Source organism: Sebastes umbrosus, chromosome 21, assembly GCF_015220745.1.
Source record: "Sebastes umbrosus isolate fSebUmb1 chromosome 21, fSebUmb1.pri, whole genome shotgun sequence".
Taxonomy (NCBI): domain Eukaryota; kingdom Metazoa; phylum Chordata; class Actinopteri; order Perciformes; family Sebastidae; genus Sebastes; species Sebastes umbrosus.
Window position 1 is genome coordinate 17943871 of NC_051289.1, and position 25265 is coordinate 17969135.

The following is a 25265-nucleotide window of genomic DNA, read 5'->3' on the forward strand; positions in this document are numbered from 1 at the left end:
CTGTGCTTAACAAGACATAACTAAGAAAGGGCTTATTATCCTACTAAAAACAATGTAAACACTCATAAACTTGGTGTTATGTCAGCAGGTTATATAAATAAAATCACAATGTAGTGTGTAGTGTTAAAAGCAATAGCTTTTAACAGTCTGTAACAGCGTCAACAGCGTGAGTGGGAATGTTGTTGAACGGGAATAAACTCTCTTATTGGAAGACATTAGGAATATATTTTTTTCATATTTATTTATTTGAATAAATAAATGAAAACAAATATTTTTAAAAATAGGAAAAACATTTTTTAATATGATTTCTTTTAATATTTAATTTTTTTTTTTTTCACATTTATTTATTAATTAATTGCTGACATTGTCTATCGCCCTTTTGTGTACTGAAGCCCACACATGTATCACAATATTGCTGATCGCCTGGCTCACTGGCTTTTACTTTCAGCTTTTATAGCCTCTGATTTCTCTTCCAGGCTTCATTACCTGCTGTACCACACAGGACAAGGGACAAATAAAAAGTCTGTTTTTGGCATACTAATCAGAGAAATCTCATCAGAGGATTTAGAATTAGAAACATGATGATAAAAGAAAGAGCAAAGACAAAGAGTAGGGTTCGATACCAATGCTTGAGAGTCAGCGTGGGAAATATATACAATAGAAAGGCTATAATAGTGGGAATACAAAGGTAAATAACAGACGAACTGGTTAGGAATGGTTTTGTTGTTGTTGTTTTTTTATATTAGCTTCAGTTTTATAGCTACGTCGGAAAATGGTACAATGCCAGTAATGACCTTTAAAAAGGCAAGGGACTGGGAGAGATAGAAGGAGGACAACATGGGATATATAAGGAAAGGAGGGAACAAGACAAGGGAATTGGGGCGTAAGCCTTTGAGCAGAATGAAATGACATTGTTAGCTTACACAACATACAGCAACCCCAGACCTGGAACAGTGACAGACATCAGACCAAACAGAGTAAACACAGATAGGTGACTATCTACATGAAAAAAACAAAAAAACCCTGACCTAAATAAAGCGAGACAGCGGTGTGACAAGACAAAGGGAAGAGAACAAGAGAAATGGAAGCAAATAAACAAACATGGCCTTCATTTTCTGAACTGTAAACAATGAGAGACTCAGGAGATCAACCCGATCCTCTAATTAGGGCAGAAATCTGATATGTGTCAGAGCTGTGGAAAGCCCGGTGATACCCAACCTACCAGCTCTCACACTCTTTCCCACAATGCTCTTTCTTTCTTTTACTCTTGTTTGCAATGCTCCTTTGTACGGAAGCCCTGAGAGGCAAGTGAGAAAAAACATATTCTGGTGATCCACTATCTAAGTCTGATCTAAATTGTTTTTCCCCCGGTGTTTATGACAGGTTAAAAAAAAATTATTGTCAGGATAATCTTTCCTCAAATTTGTTTTTCATCTGTGGAACAGGTGGGGAACAAAAGTTTTGCCAGGATCACTTCTCTAGGTTACTAGGTTACTAGGTTACGGATAAAACTAAAAAAAAAAACATTTCACCCGCCAAAACTTTTTTTTTCAACTTCTTCAACTTTCCACAAATGAAAAACTACAATAAATGTCAAATACATTTTTCCCAAAGATGGTTTCCGTCATTTCAGGTAGTTCTTATCACACTGATGTATGTTCAAGTGTTTTTTCTGATTAGTTTGGTTTTAATTCGTTATTTGATGCTATAAAAAGGGGGTGAGCCGTCACGATTGACAGCTGTGAGTCTCTCTCGCTGGCAAGTTGCAGCCCTGCTCGGCTCGCGACTGGTTCGGGCATGTGACCTTGATATCGCGGCTCCACCGCCCGATCACTACGGAGCAGACTCTGGCTCCAAATGACGTCAAAATCTCAAGATGGCAGCTCCCATATCTAGGATATTTTGGCTTCACTTCTGTACAGTGGGAGGAAGTGGAGACGCGCCGTCCATCTTTATATACAGTCTATGGTTCATGCTAGAGTCCAAGTGGACGTTTGTATCAAATTTGAAGAAATTCGCTCTCGCCGTTCCTGAGATATCAAGAGAATGGGACGGACATAAGGTCACAGTGACCTCGACTTTTGACCATCAAAATCTTATCAGTTAATCCTTGAGTCCAAGTTGTGCCAAACTTAAATTTCATCCAATCATTATTGAGATATCGCGTTCGGACGGACGGACCTAAAACATAATGCCTCCGGCCACTGCTGTCGCCATCGCAGAGGTCTAAAATGTAACTTAGTAAAGTAAAAAATTATTCTGGCAAAGCTTTTTTTTCCACCTGTTTCACAGATAAAAAGATATATATAATGAACTTAGAAAGACTTTTCTCATAAATCTTTTGTTCACCTATTCTGGATTCATAAACAAAGGAACAATTTAGATCACACTTAGAAAAAGTTTTTTTTTTTCTCACTTGCCTCTCAGGGGCTTCCGTACCCTTGTCCATTATCCGCTTTCTTATCTTCTTCATCCTGTTATTAAAAATACTTAGATTCTGTTTTTTTTACCCATTCCTGCAGCTTCAGTTCTTACCAGATAAAAGTTGACCTGGTGATTTTCTCAACTCCTTTGACCAGCAACTTCTAGCAACACATGTGATAAAGACAGCACTAAAACCGCAGACCAACGGGAGCGAAGGGAATAACGGATATTAAACGGAGCTCAAAATGTAACCCGTCTGTGGTCGGACTATCCAGCAACAAGAAGAGAAAAAGAAAAAAGCAATCATTCACCTCCCTGGGGAGGGACATTAATTATTGACAGGGCTTGTGATTGGAAGCATCAATCTCATGGTGCCTTGAGGGTGTAGGTTGGTGATGGGGGGGACATTACTGAGGGAAATATTTCATGAGAACATGCTGGTACAGCGGAGGTCAGGCATGATGTCAGTAATAACTCAGTCATGACAATATGAACTTGCGTTCACACCTCTGAAATTAGCTTTGAGTTTGGTCTGAACACACCTTCAGACCTCCGTTTCAGCTGGATCTCAAGCTGCTGCATTAGCAGGGCTGCTGAGGCACCGGTACGCCCCGGGGTTGCCTCGTAGAATAGACGGCTCAGGACAGCAGAGAACAATGAGCATCTGGGTGCAGCGAGCCAATTCATTTAAAGGTTTCATTAGCATAATGATAACACTTACAGCTCATTTAGGGCTGTTAAGCACCGCCTCAACGCTACGTTTTTTTTTCTTCTTGTCTCATTAATATGGTAAAATATGCAGACTCTACTCTCCCATTACAAAAAAACTCTTTAATCTGTGTCATATTTTTTAGAAATGTAAGTTAAAAAAGGCCCGTCTGACATTTGTAGAGCAATAATTGGGATTTAATAATTTGCATGACATACATATGCATATACTTAAGAATGTCTATGTGGGGAAATCTACACTGGTCTCTTCAGACTTCAGTTCTTGAAGGTGTTTTCTTCCCCAATGAAGCTAATTAAGTGAAAAGCAATTGAAAAAAGTTAATCATCTTCTATAAGGAATCTAAAGCAAATAAGCAGACCTTACATCAAGCGACTTGTCAAGCGATTTCACTGTTGCAGACATTTTTCCAATGTCGGAATAAAATCACGAGAGTTTTGCTCGAGGTTGCGGTGCGCTCACGTGATCTCGATCGTTTGGTCTAAGGTTGTCATAAAACTCAGTCCAAGCTGTCTTACGTCGGTCTTTTTCTCGTCTTGACATTCCGATAAAATCAAACAAGTTTAACATAGCTAGCTAACCAACCACTGTCCCAAACGGGGAAACTTGCTAAGAGTCTGTGACTAAAAACTCTGAGTCTTAAGACACATTGTCTTTAGATGTGAGAGGGTGTCAGACTTCAATATTTTAAAAGTCTTTTCAATGTGTATGGTGGTCATTAATAAACTCCTCATGACCAAATTCTGAAGCCTTCATTTGGCTCCTCAAGTGAATTACGTAAATCAGCTCTAGCAGACGCGTTTTCTCATTAAACCCCTGTCACTCTCTGCTCCACGACACTTGAAGCTCTCCGGCTGAGTGGAGTTTGTCAGCCTTGACAACAGCACTCCGTGTGAAGTGAAAGCTCCACTCCATCACTGCCCTTTGGTAGCACATCAAACACGATGGACACTTTAAAGTGGTTGTGAAGTGGTAACAGAGTGGAGGGAGGACTTGGTGGTTTAATGTCCAATCTGAAGTGTGAGGCCTTCTGTTTGTCCGTCTAATAAAGACTCACTGGCAGCTCAGTTATGAGTTGCAACAAGTCTGCAGTGAAGCTGCTGAACCCTTTGAATCATAGACTGTATTTGTACAGGCTCATGACAGAGTCAGTAGATGTAAGAACCACACTGATTGGACACTATATGCCATGACTCGGTCCAAACCGAGTATACTGTATGTCTGGACCGTGTACGGTCAGTCTGTGACTGTTTGTTTGTGGCTAAATTGTTAAACAAATAGTCAGTGGTCATGTCTATAATGTTAAATCCAGTAATGGTACGTGTCCACAGCCTCCGTCCTTTCCACGCTTCCCATTCATTGTCTATGTAAGCAGCCGTGCAATGCATTCTTGTAGCGTGGCGGCGTGATTTGAGAGACGTAGGCGTCACATTGGCCTCTCCTCATTTGCATAAAGTTGAACTATTTTATGCAAATAAGGGGCGTCCGGCACGACTCGCCATCTCTGAAAACTCCCTAGAAACTTTTATACTAACCGTTGTCGATCCAAAATAAAGACAGATTTAGCAACTGCATGGCTTTTTTTCTCGCATAAAATGTTTTCATTTCGGTGAACTATTTTCGTGATATATGAGAGGAACAGCCAATGAGAAAACTCCAACACACGGCCGACCAATCCTGTAACTTCATCACTCAGTCAGTCACTCAGTGACAGACTTTTGCGTTTGTACGGCTGGCCCTCTAAAACTTGAATGGATTAAGCCTTATGTGTCAATTGTCTTTCTTTTTCTTATCTCCATTTGGAATGCATATGCTTTGAATTTTGGCACTACACCTCCCACTATGCTTTGGGTGAAGATAACAGTTCATTTGAGTCAGTTCATTAGCTGTGGGCTACAGCTGAGCCCCATCTTTAAGCCTTAAGTTGAATATTACATTATATAAATACTACATTTAGGCAAATCTGCACCTTGAAAAGTCCTTCGGCTTTAGGTGCTAACAATTCCTGATGGCACTGTAACCATGACAATGCAAGATTCAACTGGTCATATTTTTCAGTTTGAGTTGTAAATGGATTTATGAAAGTTCATACTTAGTGAACATTGTAAAATGTGCCATCACTGGAAAAAGTAAGTTGCACTAATTCCAATACGTGTGTGAAGTTGGTATGTAGCTGGGGATGCTACCTTGTGATTGACAGGTCACTACCACGCTGTTGTCCGGTCTGGGAGTTGTCCGTGTTTTCTGTCTTAGGACTTTAACCCTTTCACAGTGTGTTTTCAGTTCATGAAAGTCAATTGTAACATTTTGGTCGCCTAAAAATTACTTATTCAGCGTTCGGTTATATATAGCTCCATCCTCTCGTGTCACTTCTGGTTGGGCAAAGGCCAAATACCAAGATAGCGAATACCAAAATGCCGAACTCAAGGCTTCAAAACAGCAGTCCACAAACCAATGGGTGAGGTCACGGTGATTACTTCAACTTTTTACAGTCTATGACATTAATGCAAGAAGAGAAGAGAAATAATATGCCCACACAAAAACGAACAAACGAGTATGCAAACAAAACTGCACACATTGCTGCATTTCAGCACTGTGACAACCATTAGCAAAAGCAAACACGTGCCCATGTCCCAAAGCCTTTTACTACAGCTGAACACTGGGCTGCTGCTGGAGAGAACATTCAATTCAATGTGCCCGCCCGGCGGAACATTGTGTGACAATTATTTGCTTGATTCTGCGAGCGAAGGCGGCTGAAAATCTGCCTGAAACCTGGAAATATTACGAGACAGAAATAATTTGACGTGACAGAAGATCTACACTCTGACTCCGGGCGTATGTTTAGCGTGAGGTTTGCTTTGTGTCTGTCGGAATGCAAGCTGATGGACTGAACTCTGACCGCTTTTGGTTTATTTTAACCCTTTCTTTTCAAATCGGTGGGATCTCTGGTCTGTGCAGTACTTATATTCACTAGCACTCATTCTGATTTATCCTTCTGTCTCCTCTCTCTTCTTTTTCATCTTTCTTCCCTTATTTACGCCCTCCTAATCTGTCCAAGCATGGTTCAACTAAACCTATACTTCCTCCATTATACATTCATCTGCATCTCTCCCTCCCTTTTTCTTTATTTCCCTTTTTTATCCCAATCCTCCTCCTCCTTTTTCAAATCTGCTTATCATTATTTCCCACAACCTCTCTAGAGAGATGGAGCTGAGACAAAGCTATAGTATGTTGCACATTTGCAGCTCATACACTCTTAGAAATAAAGGTCCTAAGTAGAACCATATAGGGTTCTTGGGTTGTCCCCATAGCAGAACCCTTTTTGGTTCCTGGAAAGACCTTTTATAAATATTCCACCTAGAATCTAGATCCTAGATCTACAGAAAGATCTCGTCCGAAATTGCATACTCGGCACTACATACCCAATATGTGTACTACCGTTCAACATCCTTTTGTGTGAGTAAACAGTAATTTGTATCTTTTCGGACGCACTGAGCTTTAATTTACGTCGTCACTTCCTGACAGCCTCCTTGCCGGTTGGTGACGTGTAACCATGGTAACCCATGCCAACCTCATGTGACCAAAACAACGGTTTGTGAGTATCAAAGTCTGAATTACCGCCTAAGCCTAGCAAAGTGAATCATTTTACTTAATTGAAGCGTTATTGACGTTACAGAGCTGTCCGTCAACGTCTGTTATGTACGTCGTCTTCACTACTGTATTGCATTGTGGGATATTAAGCGTGTACTATTGGTTTCATACTAAGGTTTTGGACAAACTAAAAAATCTCACATACTCTTTTAGCCTACTAAATAGCATGTTAGTATGGAATTTCGGGACGAAGCCAAAGGGTTATATCTAGAACCATCTGTGAAAGGGTCCACCGAGAGCCCCTCCCACTGAGAGGTTCTACAGAAACCCCTTCTATGGTGTAATTGCTCCACCAAGAACCCTCTTGGAGGTTCTATTCAGAATCTTTCCACATTCTAAGGATGCTAACAAGAACCAACCCAGGGGGTTCTACCAAAAACCTTTTTATTTTCCCTTTCATATCCCACAGATCTTTCTCCACTCAAACTGTGGTTTTAGTTTAACAGGTTAGCCTGGGACCATGGGAACCACATCTAGCAGCCTTGGGCCTTATGAAATACCTAAAGGGCTGGGGCTGATGTGGTGCAGCGCAACCCACAACAATCATATTTTCACAATCACAGTTTTTGTGGGTGTGGTTGGGAGGATCTTTTTACATCCATGCTTTCAACAATCCTTGAAGAACTTTTCTTCCAATAAGTGTTCTTTGGATGAAAAGGGTTCTTAATGGAACCCTAATACTTACAAAGAACCTTTGAAAAACACTTTCTTTAAAAAGGGGTTCTTCAGAAGCAACTGGTTCTGGGTAGAATCTCAGCCCTTCAGGAAGAACCCTTTTGGGAACCCTTATTTCTAAGAGTGGGAGCCGCATGCATTGGCTACACTACATCACTGTTTGGGGAAAACATACTCCAAAACATGTGCTTATGCTTTATCCAGAGTGGATGTAAAAAGGTTTTTACACAACAACAGGAGCAGCAGAAACATTTCCATGACCTTGGTAAGAAAGCAAACACACAGCCTGTGGCTCGATGACTCCGCAATGCTTCTGTTTAGACTTCAGGGGGGGCAGAAAAAATAAAGATCACTGCCCCTTTAATACTCCAGTGGCCAGGCTGGCAGCCTCCGCCACACTTGGCTTTGTGGCGGGAGGCGAAAACAACCACGGCGTGCGAGCAAAGAGGAAAAGAAAGGGACAAAGAGACGGACAATAAGAGAAGAGACAAAAAGTGGGAGACGGACAAAGAGTGAAAGAAACATGGTCACTTTAGAGGGCACTATCATACTGGGCTACACTTCCCAGTCAGTGACCCCCATTTTGACTCACAGGCGGTCATCATTCGACGTGACCGTGACCCGCTTTCAGCCATCTTGGCTCTGCCTGTCTTCACCAAGAATCTAATGAGCATTCAGAGCAACAGGAAGTCAGAAGAACGAGCTAGAAAGAGACAGCCTTGTAGACAAACAGAAAATGAGGGAAGCCGTATGACAGAAAAGGAGGCTGGACAAAGACAGAGCCTCCATCGGCTATAATGAGATGTGTTACCCTGACCCTGTGTCTAAATGTCAGCTGGAGAGTCAGCGACTATACGATCTCACGCTCGAGCTCATTGTGCTGCAACACACATTTGTATGCACATGAACAGACACACTCAGTCGCACATGTGGACAGCCACCTGTGTCCACTAATGCAAAAAATCAGGACCTGTTGTCCCGGTATTCACACACTTTAAACTGATCTATTCACACATATTGTGGCTGATCTGTATCTAAAATTGGCACGCGGTGTTTGACCAACACGAGACAGATACTACCATCGTGGAATGTCAAGTAGCCCACGGGGGGGGAGGCTGCTCTGTTGCTCTCAGCTTTTCATTCTATCTCTTTCACTCTCCGTCTCTCTCGCTGTCTGACACTCCTCTTTTCAGTCTGCCCCCGCAGCCATTCCTAACCCCAAGCCATTTGCAAGCTTAGACCGGAAAACCAAGTCTGGTTTGAAACGGACTGTGAATAAATGAAGCGTTTCGAACAACGAATGAACAATCGCTGCCTTCATCATAAACCAACACACCCACTATCTGCATGCATGTAGGCAACTGGAGAGCACAAGAAAAGATCTTTAGAATATTTTCCTCACCATATAGTAGTCCTCAATGATAAGGGTATTAGTTATTTGAATAAGTCATTGGGATTGTTGGTAGCTGTAGCTTGCAAAGCCACCAAACAGAAGACAATACTTGATCAATACATCAGCTTTCCTTAATTCCCTTTCTGCATGCTGCACCCACTTTAACTCTTCAGCACCAACCCCCTTTTCTGGTTGTCACAGATGAATTACAGTGTTGAGCTGCCAGCCACACCACTTTTAAAGTAGGGTGACACCATATCTTTTGAGATTTTCAGTTGTATACTCTACCTTGCATCGAACCCGGATTGTTTTTGCAACAGGGTGTTCTTTTTTTGGAAAGAGTCTGATCTATTAATTCATATATTACACGTTCATATTCACAAAACTTTTCAAGCAGTCTGATAGCATTATCCTGCGTCCTGCAAACAGAACTGTGGGCAGTAAAAATGTAACCTACAAATTCCATATCAACCTGTTTGCCGGTCAGACTTTGACAGTCGGTGAACAAGTACAGTTAAAAGGGAGAGACTGCAAACAAGACCTCCACCTACCATCCACTGTGATGAAGGGGTTAGTGCTGGAGTTCAAGCCAAGGCTGGGATAGCCACCAGTGGCAAGGTCACCACCAATGTCCCATGTCGATTTATTGCCAGCTCCAAAGTCTACACCTGCACTAGTGTTGAGTTTAGTATCCGCTTCATTGCCGTCAAAGTCCGCCTCTTTGGCCATGTCAGATTTGCGACCAGTATCCCCTTCATGTAGAACGGAGCTGGTATCCATGCCGCTGAACCCCTTGGGGCTGAGGGGCACTGAAAGCACAATGCCACCTGACTCCTTCTCCACCTTAAAGCCCTCCACTGGGGCCTCTAGTGGTGACACAGGGAAGCCAGCATTGCTGTCCTTCAGCGGTGGGAATGGGGAAAGGGAGAGGCGGGGTTCAGGTGGGGCTTGCCGCAGGTCGCTCTGTGTGGCGCCCGCTGCCGAGAGGGTGTGCGGCAGGTTCTGGGATTGATCTTCTGCTACGGTAAGTGAGCGCTTCATGGAGTGTGGTGAGCGACGTGGACCAGGACCCCCCATGGGTGACGCCAGCTCGTCCAGTCCTGCCCCATCTCCACCTGGGTATTTATCAGGCAGCTCTAGACTGGTTGGTACCGACAGGTGGGAACATTCAGACATCGCACGGCGCATAGCCTTCCTCTGCTGCTGAGCTCGCCCCATAAAACAGGGCTCTAACTCCGCATCCTCTTCTTCTATCTCTTCCTCCTCGCTGTTGTCCCCTGAAGAGCCATCTGATAATTGTCGAGCCCCCAGGGCTGCCCCAGCTCCAGCTCCAGCCACAACCTCGTCGGCCCTCTCCAAGTGGTTGTCATTGACAACTCCAATGACGCAGTAGTTAGGGGCCACCTGGGGCATGGCGACCTTTGGGCTGGATTCAGCAAAACTGGAGTTGTTCCATGGTTCAGATGGCGAGTCTTCATCTACTGGGGATGCCTCCATCAGTGAGGCTCCCATTGAGTGTGGAGGCATGGCACTACTGGGTGATGACAGCTCCATACGCTTGGCTGGGGATCCAGGAACAGGTGGCAGGGAGACCCTGCTGGTACCCCCACATCCCAGGGTAGAGGGTAGTCTTCCTGGGGAAGCTGGGGAGGGAGATGGGGAGGAGGACAGAGGGCTGTCTGGGCTTTCTCCTGCGCTGCCCAGTGATGCGTTACCCAGCGAGGTGCTTCCAGAGATGCCCCCAACCCTGCCTGGCACCTTCAGCTCTGCATCCATGCTGCCTCTGCCCGGCTGCTCGAAGAAGCACAGCTTGTCTTCATCCGTGAGTCCAGTCTGTGCCAGAGCCCCACCACCTACCACCAGGCCCCTCGGGGTGCCCATGTCCATGCCTGTGGGGGGCTGCCAATCCCAGCTCTGAGCCGGCACGGTGGGCGTCAGCGACGGCACCTTACACAGCTCACTGTACTCTGAGAAAGGAGAGCCCGGCTGCTGATTGGAGAGAGAAGACATGCTGTCTCTCCTTTCTATTCTCGTTCTCCCCCTTTCTTTGTGTCACAGTCGGTCTTTGTCTAAGTCTCAGGTGTCTAAAGGTAATCTTCACCACTTCTCTTCCCTTCTCTCCCTCTTTCCTTTGTTGTCCTGCGCTGTTGCTCCTGTTCATTCAGTCACTCAGGTGTGCTCTGAGTGTGTGCGTAGGGGTCTCTCGTGCTGTGCTTCCGCTCTGAACTCAAACACACACTGAGGGGGAACTGGATGTGCAGATCTCTCCCTCGTTCACTCCCTCTTTCTCTCTCTCTCTCTGGTTCTCTCACTGATTATTACAGTAGTCACGTGACCCAGTTGTGGCTGCCAATTGGCTGCTGCCAGTTCCCAGATCCCTCCCACTGTGGTGGAGTGAGTAAGCCCCCTCCCCTCTAGTTTTCTCTTTCACTCCACGTTTTTCTCCCCTCAACCCCTTTCTTTCTCTTGTTCTGTCTTATGGTAAAAAGCACAACATACACACACACACATACACAGCTCTGTCTTCACCCTGGGGAAGATTGACTGAGGGCTGAAGCAGGCGATTCGGAGGGAGGGGGGGAGAGGATTTGAACTCAAGACCTTTCCAAGCCATACCGCTCCACACATCCCATCCATGCCCTCTAGAGCAGAGCAATGAATTTCTAGCTAGCATTTATCTCTATCTGACCTGTTACTACTCTTCGTTTCACACACCTTCTCTGTAGTTTATTAGCTCTCTTTTATCTGACTTGAAGGTGTGTTTTATGTCAAATATAATATGCTCTAGGCTCAAATCTTAAAGCCTCTCTGCATGAGTATATAAAACCTCCTTGTTACAAACATGGTCCTTGTTGTAAGGCTGCAGACACCCGTTGCTCCGCCATGAGATAGCAAGAAAGAGAGAGGGACGAATCAGATGAAAGGAGACGACAGAAGGAGCTGTGAAGACTAAAGAAATAATAGCATGAACTGTGTGAGAATATGAGAGAAGAAGAGGGGGAGATGGTAAACGGAGCTATGCGAGACGGATGAGGAGTGAAGCCTCTGGTGAAGAGACCTTGTTGTCTGTCAGACTACATCTGGTCACATGTGGAGGATCACACTCCATACTACCACGCTCATATACACACACTTGGATAATCAAACACAGAGTCTATGCATAATACCCAAAAACATGCAACACATTAACACCCACAGTGCATCCACCTGGGTTATCATTCTGCCACGTAGTATGTAAGAAACATTCATGTAAGACAGATATGCTCATACATGCACAAATTCAGGCTAACTCAGGCGAACACGCCGAGTCGAGCCTGTAAGCGTTTAACAAGAACTCAGCTTGGCGTGTTGCACAGAAGCAGTTTCAGCTCCATTTGCGTTATTCCCTCTTCTCAATCGCACCAAAACAGGGATTTCCAATGAGGTTACAGTGATTTGCCACCTGAAAACCGCCTGTTTCATACAGCAAAAACTTGAGAATGATCCAAAACACCTTACATTATCCAACGTTGACCTCTTTTTTTGATAAATTTAGTACAACCACATAAGATGATGTCATAATTTCCACTCTAGTGCTCTAACTTTTTATTTTTGAGAGAAATACTGTTCTCATTCACTAATTAATTCTAATTGTTTCTACTTTGATCAGTGTTCAGCTACCGTCAATGAAACCTAACCCTTCCTGCCCAGATGTTTCACATTAAAAGCCTTGGAATCATCATAAGGCACATCCATAAAATCTTTGCAGGTGCTGGGTAACAACAACCTGCACAAAAAGTCATTAGAAAAATACTTTTATTTGTTCATTTCAGACAAGCTATTAACATACCTCGGAGTGAGACAGAAATATACATAAAAATAACATATCTATTGTATTACAGATGTGCAGCTATCAGATGGTGTCAACATATCATTTTATGGCTGAACACATTAAATTAAAATACATGTCAATATCATAGACTGTATATAGATGGACGACACGTCTCCACTTCCTCCCACTGTGCAAAAGTGAAGCCAAAATATCCCAAATACGGGACCTGCCAGAGGCTGTATTCGAAAACTCATACTATACTAGTAGTACGTACTGATTTGGCCAAAATGTAGTATGTAGCAGAGCAAAAGCAAAATATCCAGTATGCCAAAAATACCCGGATGTCGTACTGATTTGGAAAAAATCTCCAGTATGCATCGGACCAGTCTATCTCGCCTACGGTATCCCACAATGCATAGCGCTGGACCGCAATAGGCTACGGTTACAACAACAAAAGCCAAAAACGGCTTGTTTTTTACATTTTTCGTAGCTATTTCATCACTAAATTCACTTCTGAACATTTTTGAGGCGAGAAATCAACTGTGTAGATTTTGAATATTGACAGTTTTACGATATTAGATGGCGAATCGAACATTTGCTCCAACGTTTTCGGATTTTAGAAGCTCCACAAACTGCCGTGACAGCTAGCTAGCGCCTGCCGGGGTTGCTCCCTCGCCAGCTGGGCTGTGACGCTCACAGACCACTATGAGCTGGCTGGAGCTCTCTAGAGACCGGTCTGTAGACAATATATTTCCTTGTTGGCGGATAGTTTGTTTAAATATCACAATATAAATGTCCATTATAAATTAACAGGAACCTGTGTTTATCTGCCAATCACAGCTGTCAATCATGACATCACATCCCCTTTTTATAGCATCAATTAACTAATTAAAACCAACACTTGAAGATACATCAGCGTGATAAGAACTACCTAAAATGACAGAAACCATGTTTAGGAAAAAATTATTTGATGTTTACTTTGACTTTTTAGTTTGGCCCATGTCCCATCCGCTAACATGGAGGGGGCGTGATTTATGACCTATACTGCAGCCAACCACCAGGGGGCGATCCAGATGTTTTGGCTTCACTTTTGGAGAGCTGTCATGTCGTCCATCTTTATATACAGGTTCAATACATGTAAACTGTCAAAGGTACTGTTACATATAGATGGATCATCTGAGGCTACCCAGCATGAACTTCAGGCAAAGGTCAGTATGTGATGGCAAAGTAAGGGTGGGCAAGACGGAGAGAGATGGGCCTGGTGATCTGGGCTGAGCTCTGTGTATGTGTGTGTGTCCAGTGCCAGTCAAAACAGCCGGCGGTTACAGACGTTCCTGTGTTTGTCGGTTCGGACTGAAGGCTGAACGTTGGCAGAAAACAATGGTTTGTAACAGGCAGACAGGCAAACGGGGACAGGGCGAGGGACGGCGGGACAGAGGGTGAGGAGGATACAGACAGATGAGGGGGGATGAGGACTGAGTGTGGAAGTAGGGATGACAGTTGCACATATTTGGGAGGAAAAGAGGAAGAAAAGAAAGAGATGATCAGAGCAGCCAGACGAGGTGGGAGACAGAAGCAAGGATGATGAGTAGAAGAAGGAAGTAGGTGAGGGATGAAGAGGCTGGAGGGAAAGGAAGATCACAGTGTCAAAGGAGTGAGGACAAAGAAGGTGTAGAAGAGAGGCAAGAAGGGGTCAAAGTGAAGCAAAAGGGCAAGGAGGGACCATAGACTGTATATAAGAAGTGGACGTAGTCACTGTGACGTCACCCATTGGTTTGTGGACAGCCATTTGAAGCCAAGTTCGGCATTTTGGCCGTCACCATCATCATCTGTTTTTTTGGTATGGGTACACACGTCGCTTCCTGACACCATGACAGGACACGACAAGATGCAAGGCTGAAGGGTACAATGCTTCTGTCTGGTTTGTCCACTGCATCTTGCTTTTTGCTCTAACGAACTCTGAGAAGTTGGTTTTCTGCTTCACTTGAGGATTTGGTGGTGCTCCGGAGCAGTTGCACTGAATGTCAATGAAGTACATTGAATGGTACATCAATGCACACATGCATGTGACCTTTGAGGGCCATCAAATAAAAATAAAAACACATATCCAAATTCTACCTTTATCATAAACCTTACCTTTACTTTCTTTAATCCTAATTTCAATATCAAACCCATTTGAACTGTAAAAACCCCCAACTCTGAAGGTTCAACTTTAAGAGGTTCTTGGAAACAATCTCTTCCATTTGGACTTCTAATTGTTTACTAAACTAAAGCACAACTGCGAGAGGTTCTTTATACCCAGAGGAAGAATTGCTTCATAAAACACTAAATGAACAAAAGCTTTGTTTTCATTCCATGTTTTCCCACTGGAAAAAAAGGCATGCCAAAGAGTAATGCCAAGCTGGCATTGGAAAAGGGAAAGGTGGGGAGCCACTTGAAAGCAAAAGTAAATCTCTCTGGCACTCTGGCAGCCCATAGACAAAACTGAATAAAACAACAACAAACAAATGTATGGATTAGGGCTGTCAATCGTGATTAATCACACATTTTACCTTAAAGGGAGATTTGTCAAGTAGTCAATACTCTTCTCAACATGGGAGTGGGCAAATGTGTGTGTAAATCAAAAGAGATCCAATCAAAAAATCACAACGTAGTAGTAATGAAATGTCTGACTGAATTTAGCAAAGTAATCCATCTTCCTCTTTAGAAATGCTTACTCCATACAGTAGCTGACAGCTCAGTGACATCTCTATTGGTAGAAACTAGACAATGCCATCCAAAGAACCCTGCTTTCTCATATATATACACATTATATGTGTTTTTGTATCATATCGATCGAGAAATAATCCCCATTCTTACCTGATAAACTGGCATCATATCATCTACAGCGAGCCAAAAAGATGACTTCCATCTACAAATCGTTCTCACAATGTACTGGCATCGCAGTAAGATAGTGTCTTCTTCCTCATGTTGTTGTAGCCAGTGTAGCTTTTTAAGGACTGAACTGGTGTTGCTTTTTTGGTTTTGAAGCTTCTGAAAGCTTTCAATCTGATTTACCGTGTTCACGAATGCACACAGAATCATGTTGTTGTTGTTCTTGGCAGAACACAGTGAATGGCGGGACTTTGCTTCAGGGATGTGGCATTTTCACCACGGTGCACGCAGGTTTGGTATTTTGGTGACCCACCATGAGCTTGACTTCAAGGAAGTGTGAGGAGATGCGCAGCGGGGGGTTGTGTCGGGAACAATCAGGCAGCAGAGCCCAGCTTTAGGGCTTGCACTTGTGGTTTTGGGCTTTTGTGGTTACGCCTGTTTGACCAGGTCATCTTCAAAAGTTTGCCGAAGTATTTTGGTGGACAGTACAAATTAGAGAATGCACATCTCAATATTCCACCAGGTATGTGGGCACAAAAGCGGAAACAATGTCAAGAAAGCTGTATCTGTACTCTTTTGGGGAGCATTAATTCACTGTGCAAGCGCCTTTCTCTTGATTTTGTGGATACTACATCGGCCAGCTAGGGTTATTTCTGATACCAATAATGGATAAATTGCTTCTCAGTGGGAACCATTACACCACATTATGATTGTAATAGGTTCAGGAGATCGGAGTTTGCCTTCGTCCCTCCTTCAGTCAGTTTCAAACAGCGCCTGACGACGCCTACATGTTTGGACACCATTACAAGGCAGCCTGTCACCACAGTTGGAAAGCATGCCTCCACCAAAATGCCAACCACCTCAATCACTGTACAGTCACATCAGCTGCAGCCTGCTCCATTCCCCGAGCCCGCCTGCCTGTCTGTCTGCATCACAAAACCCTGATCCCACAGACTCGCCGTCATTTTTACACATCGCACCTGCATGAAGACGTGCTGGCAGGTGGGTAGACATGCTCCAGGTCGGTGTACTGTCACTGTGTCCTCTGTGTGTCAGATCTGTCTCTTTTTTTTCTAAATGTCTCCTCTCCCTGTCTGCTTGCCTCTTGAAGTACCAAACTGACACCAGAGTCCCATGGGGACAAACACACAGCCCACCAAATGGATGACCTCACCCTGTCTGGTTGGTTGGCTAGCATAGACACACACAAACATACACTATACAAAGTGTTGTATAATCCCACTGCGTAACAGACGCATTGTGCCTAATAACCCGTGCAGACTACTACAATAGGAAGGCAAAACAAAAGCTGTGGCCAATACAACACGTGCCACCTTTAAATGGCCTCATTGATTCAGGGTCAATGTGACAGGAAACAGCTGTGTTTTCCAGAATAGAACATTGAAGACAATATACCAGTTGATATCAATAAATTATATAATATTAATAGGGCTGGTACAATACGAAGATCTCCCGATTCAATACTATGACGATACTTGGGTGCCGATTTGATATGTATTGTGATTTTTAAGTATTGTGATTCTACAAGTATTGTGATTTGATATTACGATTTATTGCAATTTTTCTAACACTAGACCATGGGGAAAAGTTGAATCACACACTTCTACGGACATTTACTTTGGAAAATATCTAAATTAATACGGTAAAATGTTTTGATTTTCAGCATGTATGTAGTCAGAGATGTCCTGAAGTCAAATATATCAGTCATTGTCAGGAATTATTTATTAAATTTTTTCCAGCAACCCAAAAATCAAAGAATAAAGACATTTCCCTAACAAATTAGTGGTAATTTCTTTTTAATTTGTAAGGGACATGTAATGTTTTATACTTCTGGTGAATATAATCCAATCAATCTTATTTCCATATATTTTAAAAAACGGACGTAGTCACATGTGTATACTTCCTGTAATTTCTCCAAGGTGGTCTCTAGAATGCATTTAACATAAATGTCAGTATGTGGGTGCTCTACAGTTGTGGCGTCGGCCCATTTGACCACGGAGATGAGAGCAACTGCCCGCTTGACCGCACATTACCGCTATACGATAACGTTTCCTGTCCATGACAGAGTTAGTATGCAGCTTTAGCCGTGATGTCTAGCTCCGCTTTTCCTGTTAATGTGTGAAACCCAAAATGTTTCCATACTTTACTGTATGTGTAGTGTTTACCACTTTGGATTTAACATGTGAGGGTGCAGGTCATATTCATGCAGACCCTCCAACGTTTCTACTTTCATGTTTCGGCTCGCTGCGGTTTGTTTTGGTTGACGGATACGGAACGGATGTGACGTCACGTTACTCAGACTACAACAATAAAAGTGGTAACTTCCTTCTACCTCCGCATAGACTCAAATGAAGCAAATATAGCGATTCTGGCACTAAAACATCAATTTCAAAATCATAAAAAACATACATAGATGGATTGATTCTCTATCCCACCACTAGATATTAATATATTCTAATTATTGTTGTTTAAGGTTGCTATGACCGTTCGGCTGTAATTTTTAAAGCAGTGCTCATTGCTCCTGTCTTTCCATCTGAACTTTTGATACCAAAACAAAAGCATATTATGTTAAAAGATTCGAAATAGCTTCATATCTGTGATGTGATTGTGTTTTTTTCAGTTTCTAGTTATTGAGAAAGTGTTTCTATCACAATAGATGTCTTTATAGTTTATATGGCCCAGCCCTTTTGTCTTGTCTGTGTAATGTGTAATGAGGTTGTTCTATACATTCCAATGGAGGTTATTCCTGAGCTGTGGTATATCTGAAACTGCCAGACAGCAAGTCAGCTAAAAAAAAGTGAGAAATTCCTTTGCCGTGGCCTAAATACAGACACGCTACTTCACCTCTGAAAGGCAGAAATAGAGAGGAGGAGTGATGAACCCAGGTGTGGAGAGAGAGGAGGATAATCTCAGCGGGGGGTGTAGGAGAAATGGCTGATGGAGGGAGACGGAGTCTTTAGTGACGTCTATTTATAGCTCCATCGCATCTCCTTCGCAGCCCGTCACAACACCCCCATCCTCGCTAAGCATCCATTGTTTCCTCCGTAGCCCCTCTTCCCATTAGTCGCCAAAGCAACTGCCTCCTGTTGCTATGGCAACTGGCTCCTCATCAGTGTGCCGGCTCCAGCCACATGGGGGGTTGGGGGGGAAATGGTTAGGGGGGATGTTTGGCGGTGATGGTGGGGGTATCGTCTGAAGAACCGGGGGCTGATGGAGGGAGGATGGATGATGGTATTGAAAGCTCACAGTGTGTTTGTGTGTGTGTGAGAGAGAGAGGAGGGGGAGGGTTATTAATACGCTACACACCCCAGGGAGGATATTCCACTATGCTAATCTACTCTGTCTCTTGCCACAGGTCAAAGAGTGCACTCCAGTCGGTGGTGTCTTTGTGTTAATTACAGTTATCAGGCAAGAAAGCAGTTCCTTAGAAACCAGTCTGAAGATAAAGACATGAACAACCGATGAACTCTGTACTCTGGCTAAATTTGCATGATGATGCACAAACGAGTGCAGACAGAAAAACACACAAACATTCAGATAAAGAGATGATGTTCCCTCCAGAAGCATTCTTGGTGACATCACCTGCTCCGCCAGGTGACTGCCAGTGTTACTTAATACTTCAGTGAAACCAGAGACCGTTCAGAAAGGAGAGTCAGTTTCCTGTATCTCTGTCATGTGGGTTTTGTCACTGCCTCGCCCCTTTATGCGTGGTTCATACTAAACATCTTTAGTCATGATTTTCTGGTCCCCAACAGTTTTTGGAGATCCCCGACAAAAGCCCCAGATCAGAGGCAAATCGGCTCGCACATCGGCACCCGATGCTCAAAGACACCAGCCAAGAGGCTCACCGATGCTTGCAGATACATTCCAGATATCTGGCATGTTAAATATCTGGACCTGTCAGGGACTCCTACAGCCAATGAAGGCACTAGACACGGGTTGAGGGTAGACCTGGGGGAGGAGGGGTCACCTGTAACAATAGGAACATGCTGTAAGTGTTGCATTTGCAACACGGAGCAAAGTTTATGTTGCACCTAGAGGAATACATAGTAAGAAAAGAGTGTGGAAACCGGTGGAAACAGGCTATTTTGTGCCAACAACAACATCAGCAATGTGTCTCGCGTATGGTATCACGTCAAATCTTAATCTGTGTAGTAACTAAAGCTGTCATCTGTCATAACACTAGTGGAGTAAGACATACACATTTACCCTCTCAAATGTAAAAGTACAAGTAAGAAGCTAAAAGTACACATAGGCAGCACTATTGTACAACACCATCTCCCCAATAAAAACTGTTCCTTTAAGCCAAACCAAATCCTGCTGACAAAAAAATATTGGATTTCACCTCTAAGAACAAAGTTTATCTTCCAAAAGAAAACATTATATCCAATGTTTGACATTAGTGCCACAAGTAAAAGGACAACTCAGATACCGTTCTCCCTGATGCCCATGAAAGTTGAGCAGCTGGTCCTCTCGGGAGTTGGCCTGCTAGACATCCTGTCTGTATTTCCACCTCTCCTTCACACCATAACAATCTTTTCCCCCTTAGTTCATCCATGTGTTATTTATTATCATCATTAGAATGTGCCTAAATAGTTCATAATTGAGAGAGAAGAGAGTCTCTCATTCTTTTTTATTAATTAATGACATAATACCCAGCGGCTCTACTATTCCCTGTGAAGCAACTGCCTAATCCAAGTCCATTATTCATAATGAATGAATGTGGCCAACATAGACGTGTCTACTCCACCCACCGCAGTCTCTGTCTCTCTGTCACATCAACACAAACTCTGCCTGTGTTGACAACATTTAACAGCACTGTCATCAAATGTCCACCAACAGTCTTCTACTCCTCCTACCATCACCCTCATTATCCCGGAGGGCACGCCGTCTGTTGGCCGCGATAGGCAGCAGCACTGAGCGCTGAGCTCGGCTCCTAAAACCGAAAGCTAATTAGACGAAGAACCATGCTGCGTGAGACAAAATGAATCTACAGAAATAACAGGGAAGATGTATGATTCATAAATGTTACTAGTAGGTGCCAGGCGGTCACTTTATCCTGGATTTAATTAAACAGGCAATTTCAAGAGTGTGATGAAAACAAATGAATTAATAACTATGTATTTGTGGTATTTTAATTATGATCGAGGGCAGCTGGATATTGGGATAATGCTGGAACTACATTGGAGGTATTGTTTGTGTTAATTTATTGTACATCAGCCTTAAATATCTTGTTAAGCTCTGAATACAGCCCAGTTTTCGATTTTGAATGACTGAAGCAAAATAAACCTGAGTGGCTCGCTGTGTCTAAGTCTAAGACGAGGTTACTGCTAGCCTGCAGGTCCTGTTGTTTGGTGTTACTGGACTAAGTCAGTTCCCTACTAATGAAACAAAGTCAGCTCTATATTAAGCCTCAGGTAGCATTTCAATTCCATTTTCAGGATTAGTCAACCGGTGTTACAACCAGACACTCATCAGGCAGTCACAAGTTGGAGAAAAAAAAAACTCAGCACAAGGCGATTTACCATCACGCCATCCTGCTCGCTGTCTTCTGGGCTGCTGGAAGATTATTTTCATACCAGTGACAGCTCAGTCTCTGCCTCATCTATCCCTCTCCTCCTTCTTTTAAAATACAGCTTTCAATTTCTATAGCAACCTGTAAATGGTGAAAGGCTCTTGACACAGCTAAGTATAAAGCAAGGAATATCCGTTTGTGTGTCCTTTGCATATCTCAAGAACTGTCCATTCAATGTACTTCACACTTGGCGGGTGTATTGATGGGGACCGAACGGAGTGCAGTGTCAAATTTGGTGCAATTTGGACATCTAAGTATAACTGAACACTGAATAAGACATTTTTAGGCAACCAATAAGTTACAATTAAATTTCATTTCAAAGGCCACACGCTCCAAACTGGTACGCCCAGAACAGGCCCTGCACTAGTTTCAATATAATTTGACAAACACGGAAGGAATTTGAAATTTCAATGTAGAATGCGTGATTGTGTGGTACTCGGCTCAGACTGTTCTTTGATGGCACTAAGTCAAAACATTATTTCATCTTATCATCCCTCCTCCTCTCTCATCTCTGTCCCTTGCTGCCTGCTGGTTTAGGATATCTCCATATTTCACAGACTGGTACAGAAATGCACCAGTGTCTGTCTTGTTTACTTGTTTTGCATAATTAAGATGCTGAAAAGGGAGGCTTTGCTGAAACTGACTGCCTCCCACTGAGGTTTGTGCATTGCAATCACTTACCAGAACCCTCTACCACAAAAACCTAGACAGTAGCATGCCTGTTCTCTCTGTTTTCTACATGTTGTTATGTTACTGCTCCAAGAGCTTTCACCCTGTACTGCTTTCACAGACTTCCATCGTAAAAGAAGAGATGAACTTCAGCAGCAACAATGTTAACTGAAATTATGGGTCAAAAAACACCTGACTTTCGCCCAGAAGACCGGTGCTCGAATCCCGTGCGAGTCACGTAACTTCCGTACTTAAGTAACGCCACTTCCACGATCTTTTCCTAAACCTAACTAAGTAGTTTTCCAAGTATTTCAACTATAGTTATTTTAACCCGAACCACGATCTTTTCCAAAAACCTAACCAAGTACAGTAGTTTTTTCGCCTAAACCTAACCAAGTACAGTAGATTTGTTGCCGAAATCTAACCAAGTTGTTTCCTGTGAAGACGGAAATTCATTTTCAAATAACATATGCATGTAACGAGCAGAAATTGACACGTGTTGCTGGACATTCAAGTCAAACAAATCCGCCATAGGTTACGTTAATCGCAGTATGCACGGCAGCATGTAAACGGGAGTGGAATATTCTTTTTCATTAGCCATGTAAACAGCTTAGTAGGTTGTTTTACGGAATAAAGGCAGAAACTGGAATATTTTGTGCAGGTAAACGTAGTCAATGACAACCAGCTAGGTTACAGGTAGCTGCAAACTGGATGTCAGGATTATTATTACGACACTATAATGTTGCTTTTAAAAATGTGTAAAATAACTGATTATCCAACTGGAAACAATATATTGATTGATTTCTATAATAGTATTTAGTAGTTAATGGTGAAATGGTAATACAGCATGAAGTAATGGCACAGTAGAGTTGTAACTGATTTATGTCCATTTCTTAGTTCCGTGTGTCTGTACAATCAGCAAGTGTGCTGTCAATGTAGCGTCTCATTAACTCCAGCATCTGTTGCTGTTCCTAGGGCAACATTAACTGATCCTTAGTCTCTATGGCAACTCCCCCCCCTGTTCTTTTCCTTCCTCTTGTCCCTCCCCAAAGGCACTTCACGTCTCTATCTGTCTACCACTGAAAACTTTAAAATAACAATTTGACCTTTATCAACATTTTGCCTTGAATGCAGTAGTCTCCAGCCTCCACAATCGACTTCACAATAAGCAAATCTGTGTGAGACTATTTCACAGTGATGACATCAGGTTAATGGAGTAAATTACTAAAGTGACAAATTAGGATGCTGTTAATAGCTTCATTATCACCTAAAGACTTTCAACATGACATGAATTGCCTAAAGTTGTGTGTGTGTTTATGTGTTTTTCCCTCTAATCACAGATTTTTTGGGGCACGGTTCTATCAAACGAAGGTGCTAAATGGACCCTTCCTCTAGCTGTTGAGGCATAAAGGGCAAGCAGCGCACAGTGCTACCTGTCTAATAATCTGTCTGAGAGTCTGAGAGCCTTTTAAAAGCAGCAAAAGCTTCTGGTGAGGCATTTATGTTGTGAGTTGCCTCGGGAAGGATACTTTGTTTTGCGGCGGTATAACAACATCACTATTTCCACCCTTCTGACAGACAATAATTACTATTCTGTTGTCATGCATTGTTTCCTAGGTTTCCTAGTTTCATATGATTCCAAAAGTGTGCCCGCTACATCCTCCGAAAGACAGAATAACAGCAATATCGCAATACTCATGTATCGATATTATCTTACACCCCTTGCATAAACTGGCTACTTGTCATCCGGATATCCACTGGCTACACCAGAACCTCAGAAATACTGTCCGTTACCCCCAGAGGCTAAATCCTTATCGTACCGATAGCCGATGGGTTCCGAGATTGGCCCTTCTGTAATGAAGCATGTGCACTCTTTTATTCCTGTTTTTCCTTTTATTTGTCAGCGTCTGTAGTTCAGCCTGTCTTTACATTTAATCCCATCACAGCACGTCTGCGCAAGCATGAGACAGTAGTGGCGGAAGTGTTTTAAATAGTACGATATAAGATATAGTTTTGCTGTTGTTAAACCTGGACCCCATTTACTTCAATTCATCACGACTTTCTCCGTTTTTGGATTCTTAATTCACTGTGAAGGCATGTGAGAAAAACGTTTTCCTCAAGAATTCAAGGTAACATGCGGTGAGTAATTGATATAAAAATGGTCATTTTGTGGACGAAGTATTCCTTTTAGTTTAGATCTACCTGTTTGAATCTGTTTGTATACCTCTCTGCCATAAATCCTTTTCCTTCCTAAACCTCCCTGCCTCTCTGTTTGCTTATCTCTCAGCTTACTTGTCTACATGCATCTTTTTCCATGTCTCTGCCAGTCTCGTGTTTCTCTGGACACTCCTCTGTCTCAGATCCGTCTGTTTCCTGTCATTCCGTTTTCTTAAAGTCTCTCAGTCTGTCTGAAGTCGGCCTGCCATGGGGAACGGCTCGGCCTCTTCTGTTTTCAGATGCTTTCATCTTAGCGTCTATTTTTATTTATTTACATGTAAGCTGAATCCGCGAAACACACGCTCGCAAACAAAACTCTCGTGCCATGTATGCAGCAGTAGTCTTCAGCTGAATGGAAGTGTCTGAAAGAGCCAAGAGTCAAGTGCCTGTCTGTTTTGTGAGACAGGTTAAAAACATTTAAAGGGTTGAAAATGTATGTGCTGAATTAATAGAACCTATAAGCTATTGCTATAATGATACCTTGTAACATATATAACACACATTTAGGGACTTTCTTTATCAATCCCTGCAAAGATGACATTTTGGATTTATCTTGGCAGGACACTGAAAACATACTGTACAGTATAGACCTACTTGTTTCTACCTGCTGCCTAAGCAAAGCTCAGAACATTAAGTTGCTCTACCAAATTGGAAATCAGGTCAAGTTCTTTTTACAGAGGAAAAGTTTTAGAAGAAGACAAAAGAGATTAATTATATGGGTATAGTCTACGTATATAGATCTATGGTATTCAGTGATAGCAAAGCAAACTTTTCGACTCAAGTTTTGCACAAGTTTGGAGTAAACTTCTGGAAAAGGGGCCTCTTGTAAAAAATGTCGAATGGGATCATTGCAAGAGAGGGTAGCAGAATATTACACTAATAAGCAACTCCACCAATTTCAACTACTGATGGTTGATTTAATAGTGATGGAGAATGGTATCCAGCATGTCAACACAGTTTTATAAAGTTTTTTCTGTGGTTCTGGAGGACTTTTTTGGCAGGTCATTAAATGGGCATTATCAATGGTTATAAGCCTCATAGATGTGGGTCAGAAGGGGCTGCTACACCTACTAGTACATTTTTATCATGGATTCACATGGGCGATGACCAAAAGAAGGAATAAAAGAAGACGACAGCGTTCTCTAGCGACCGTAGTAACTATGACTGGAGTAAAAACGGAAGTGTAATGTTTCTTTTGCCTAAACCTAAAGGAGTTGTAGTTTTATTG

The 25265-nt window shown here is 42.8% G+C and overlaps 1 protein-coding gene across 12 annotated transcripts in view; it reads right to left on the minus strand.

Moving 5' to 3' along the window:
* LOC119480584 (microtubule-associated protein 4) overlaps positions 1–25265 on the minus strand; it is a 123971-nt gene that overhangs the window by 18751 nt on the left and 79955 nt on the right. Inside the window, exon 1 of one of the 12 annotated variants that reach the window (XM_037756982.1) lies at positions 9422–11141. The exons of the other annotated variants lie outside the window; for them this stretch is intronic. Coding sequence (XP_037612910.1) covers positions 9422–10880 — 1459 coding nt within the window. The 5' untranslated portion in view covers positions 10881–11141. Of the gene's footprint in view, positions 1–9421; positions 11142–25265 lie in introns of those variants that run through there. 12 annotated transcript variants of the gene reach the window in all.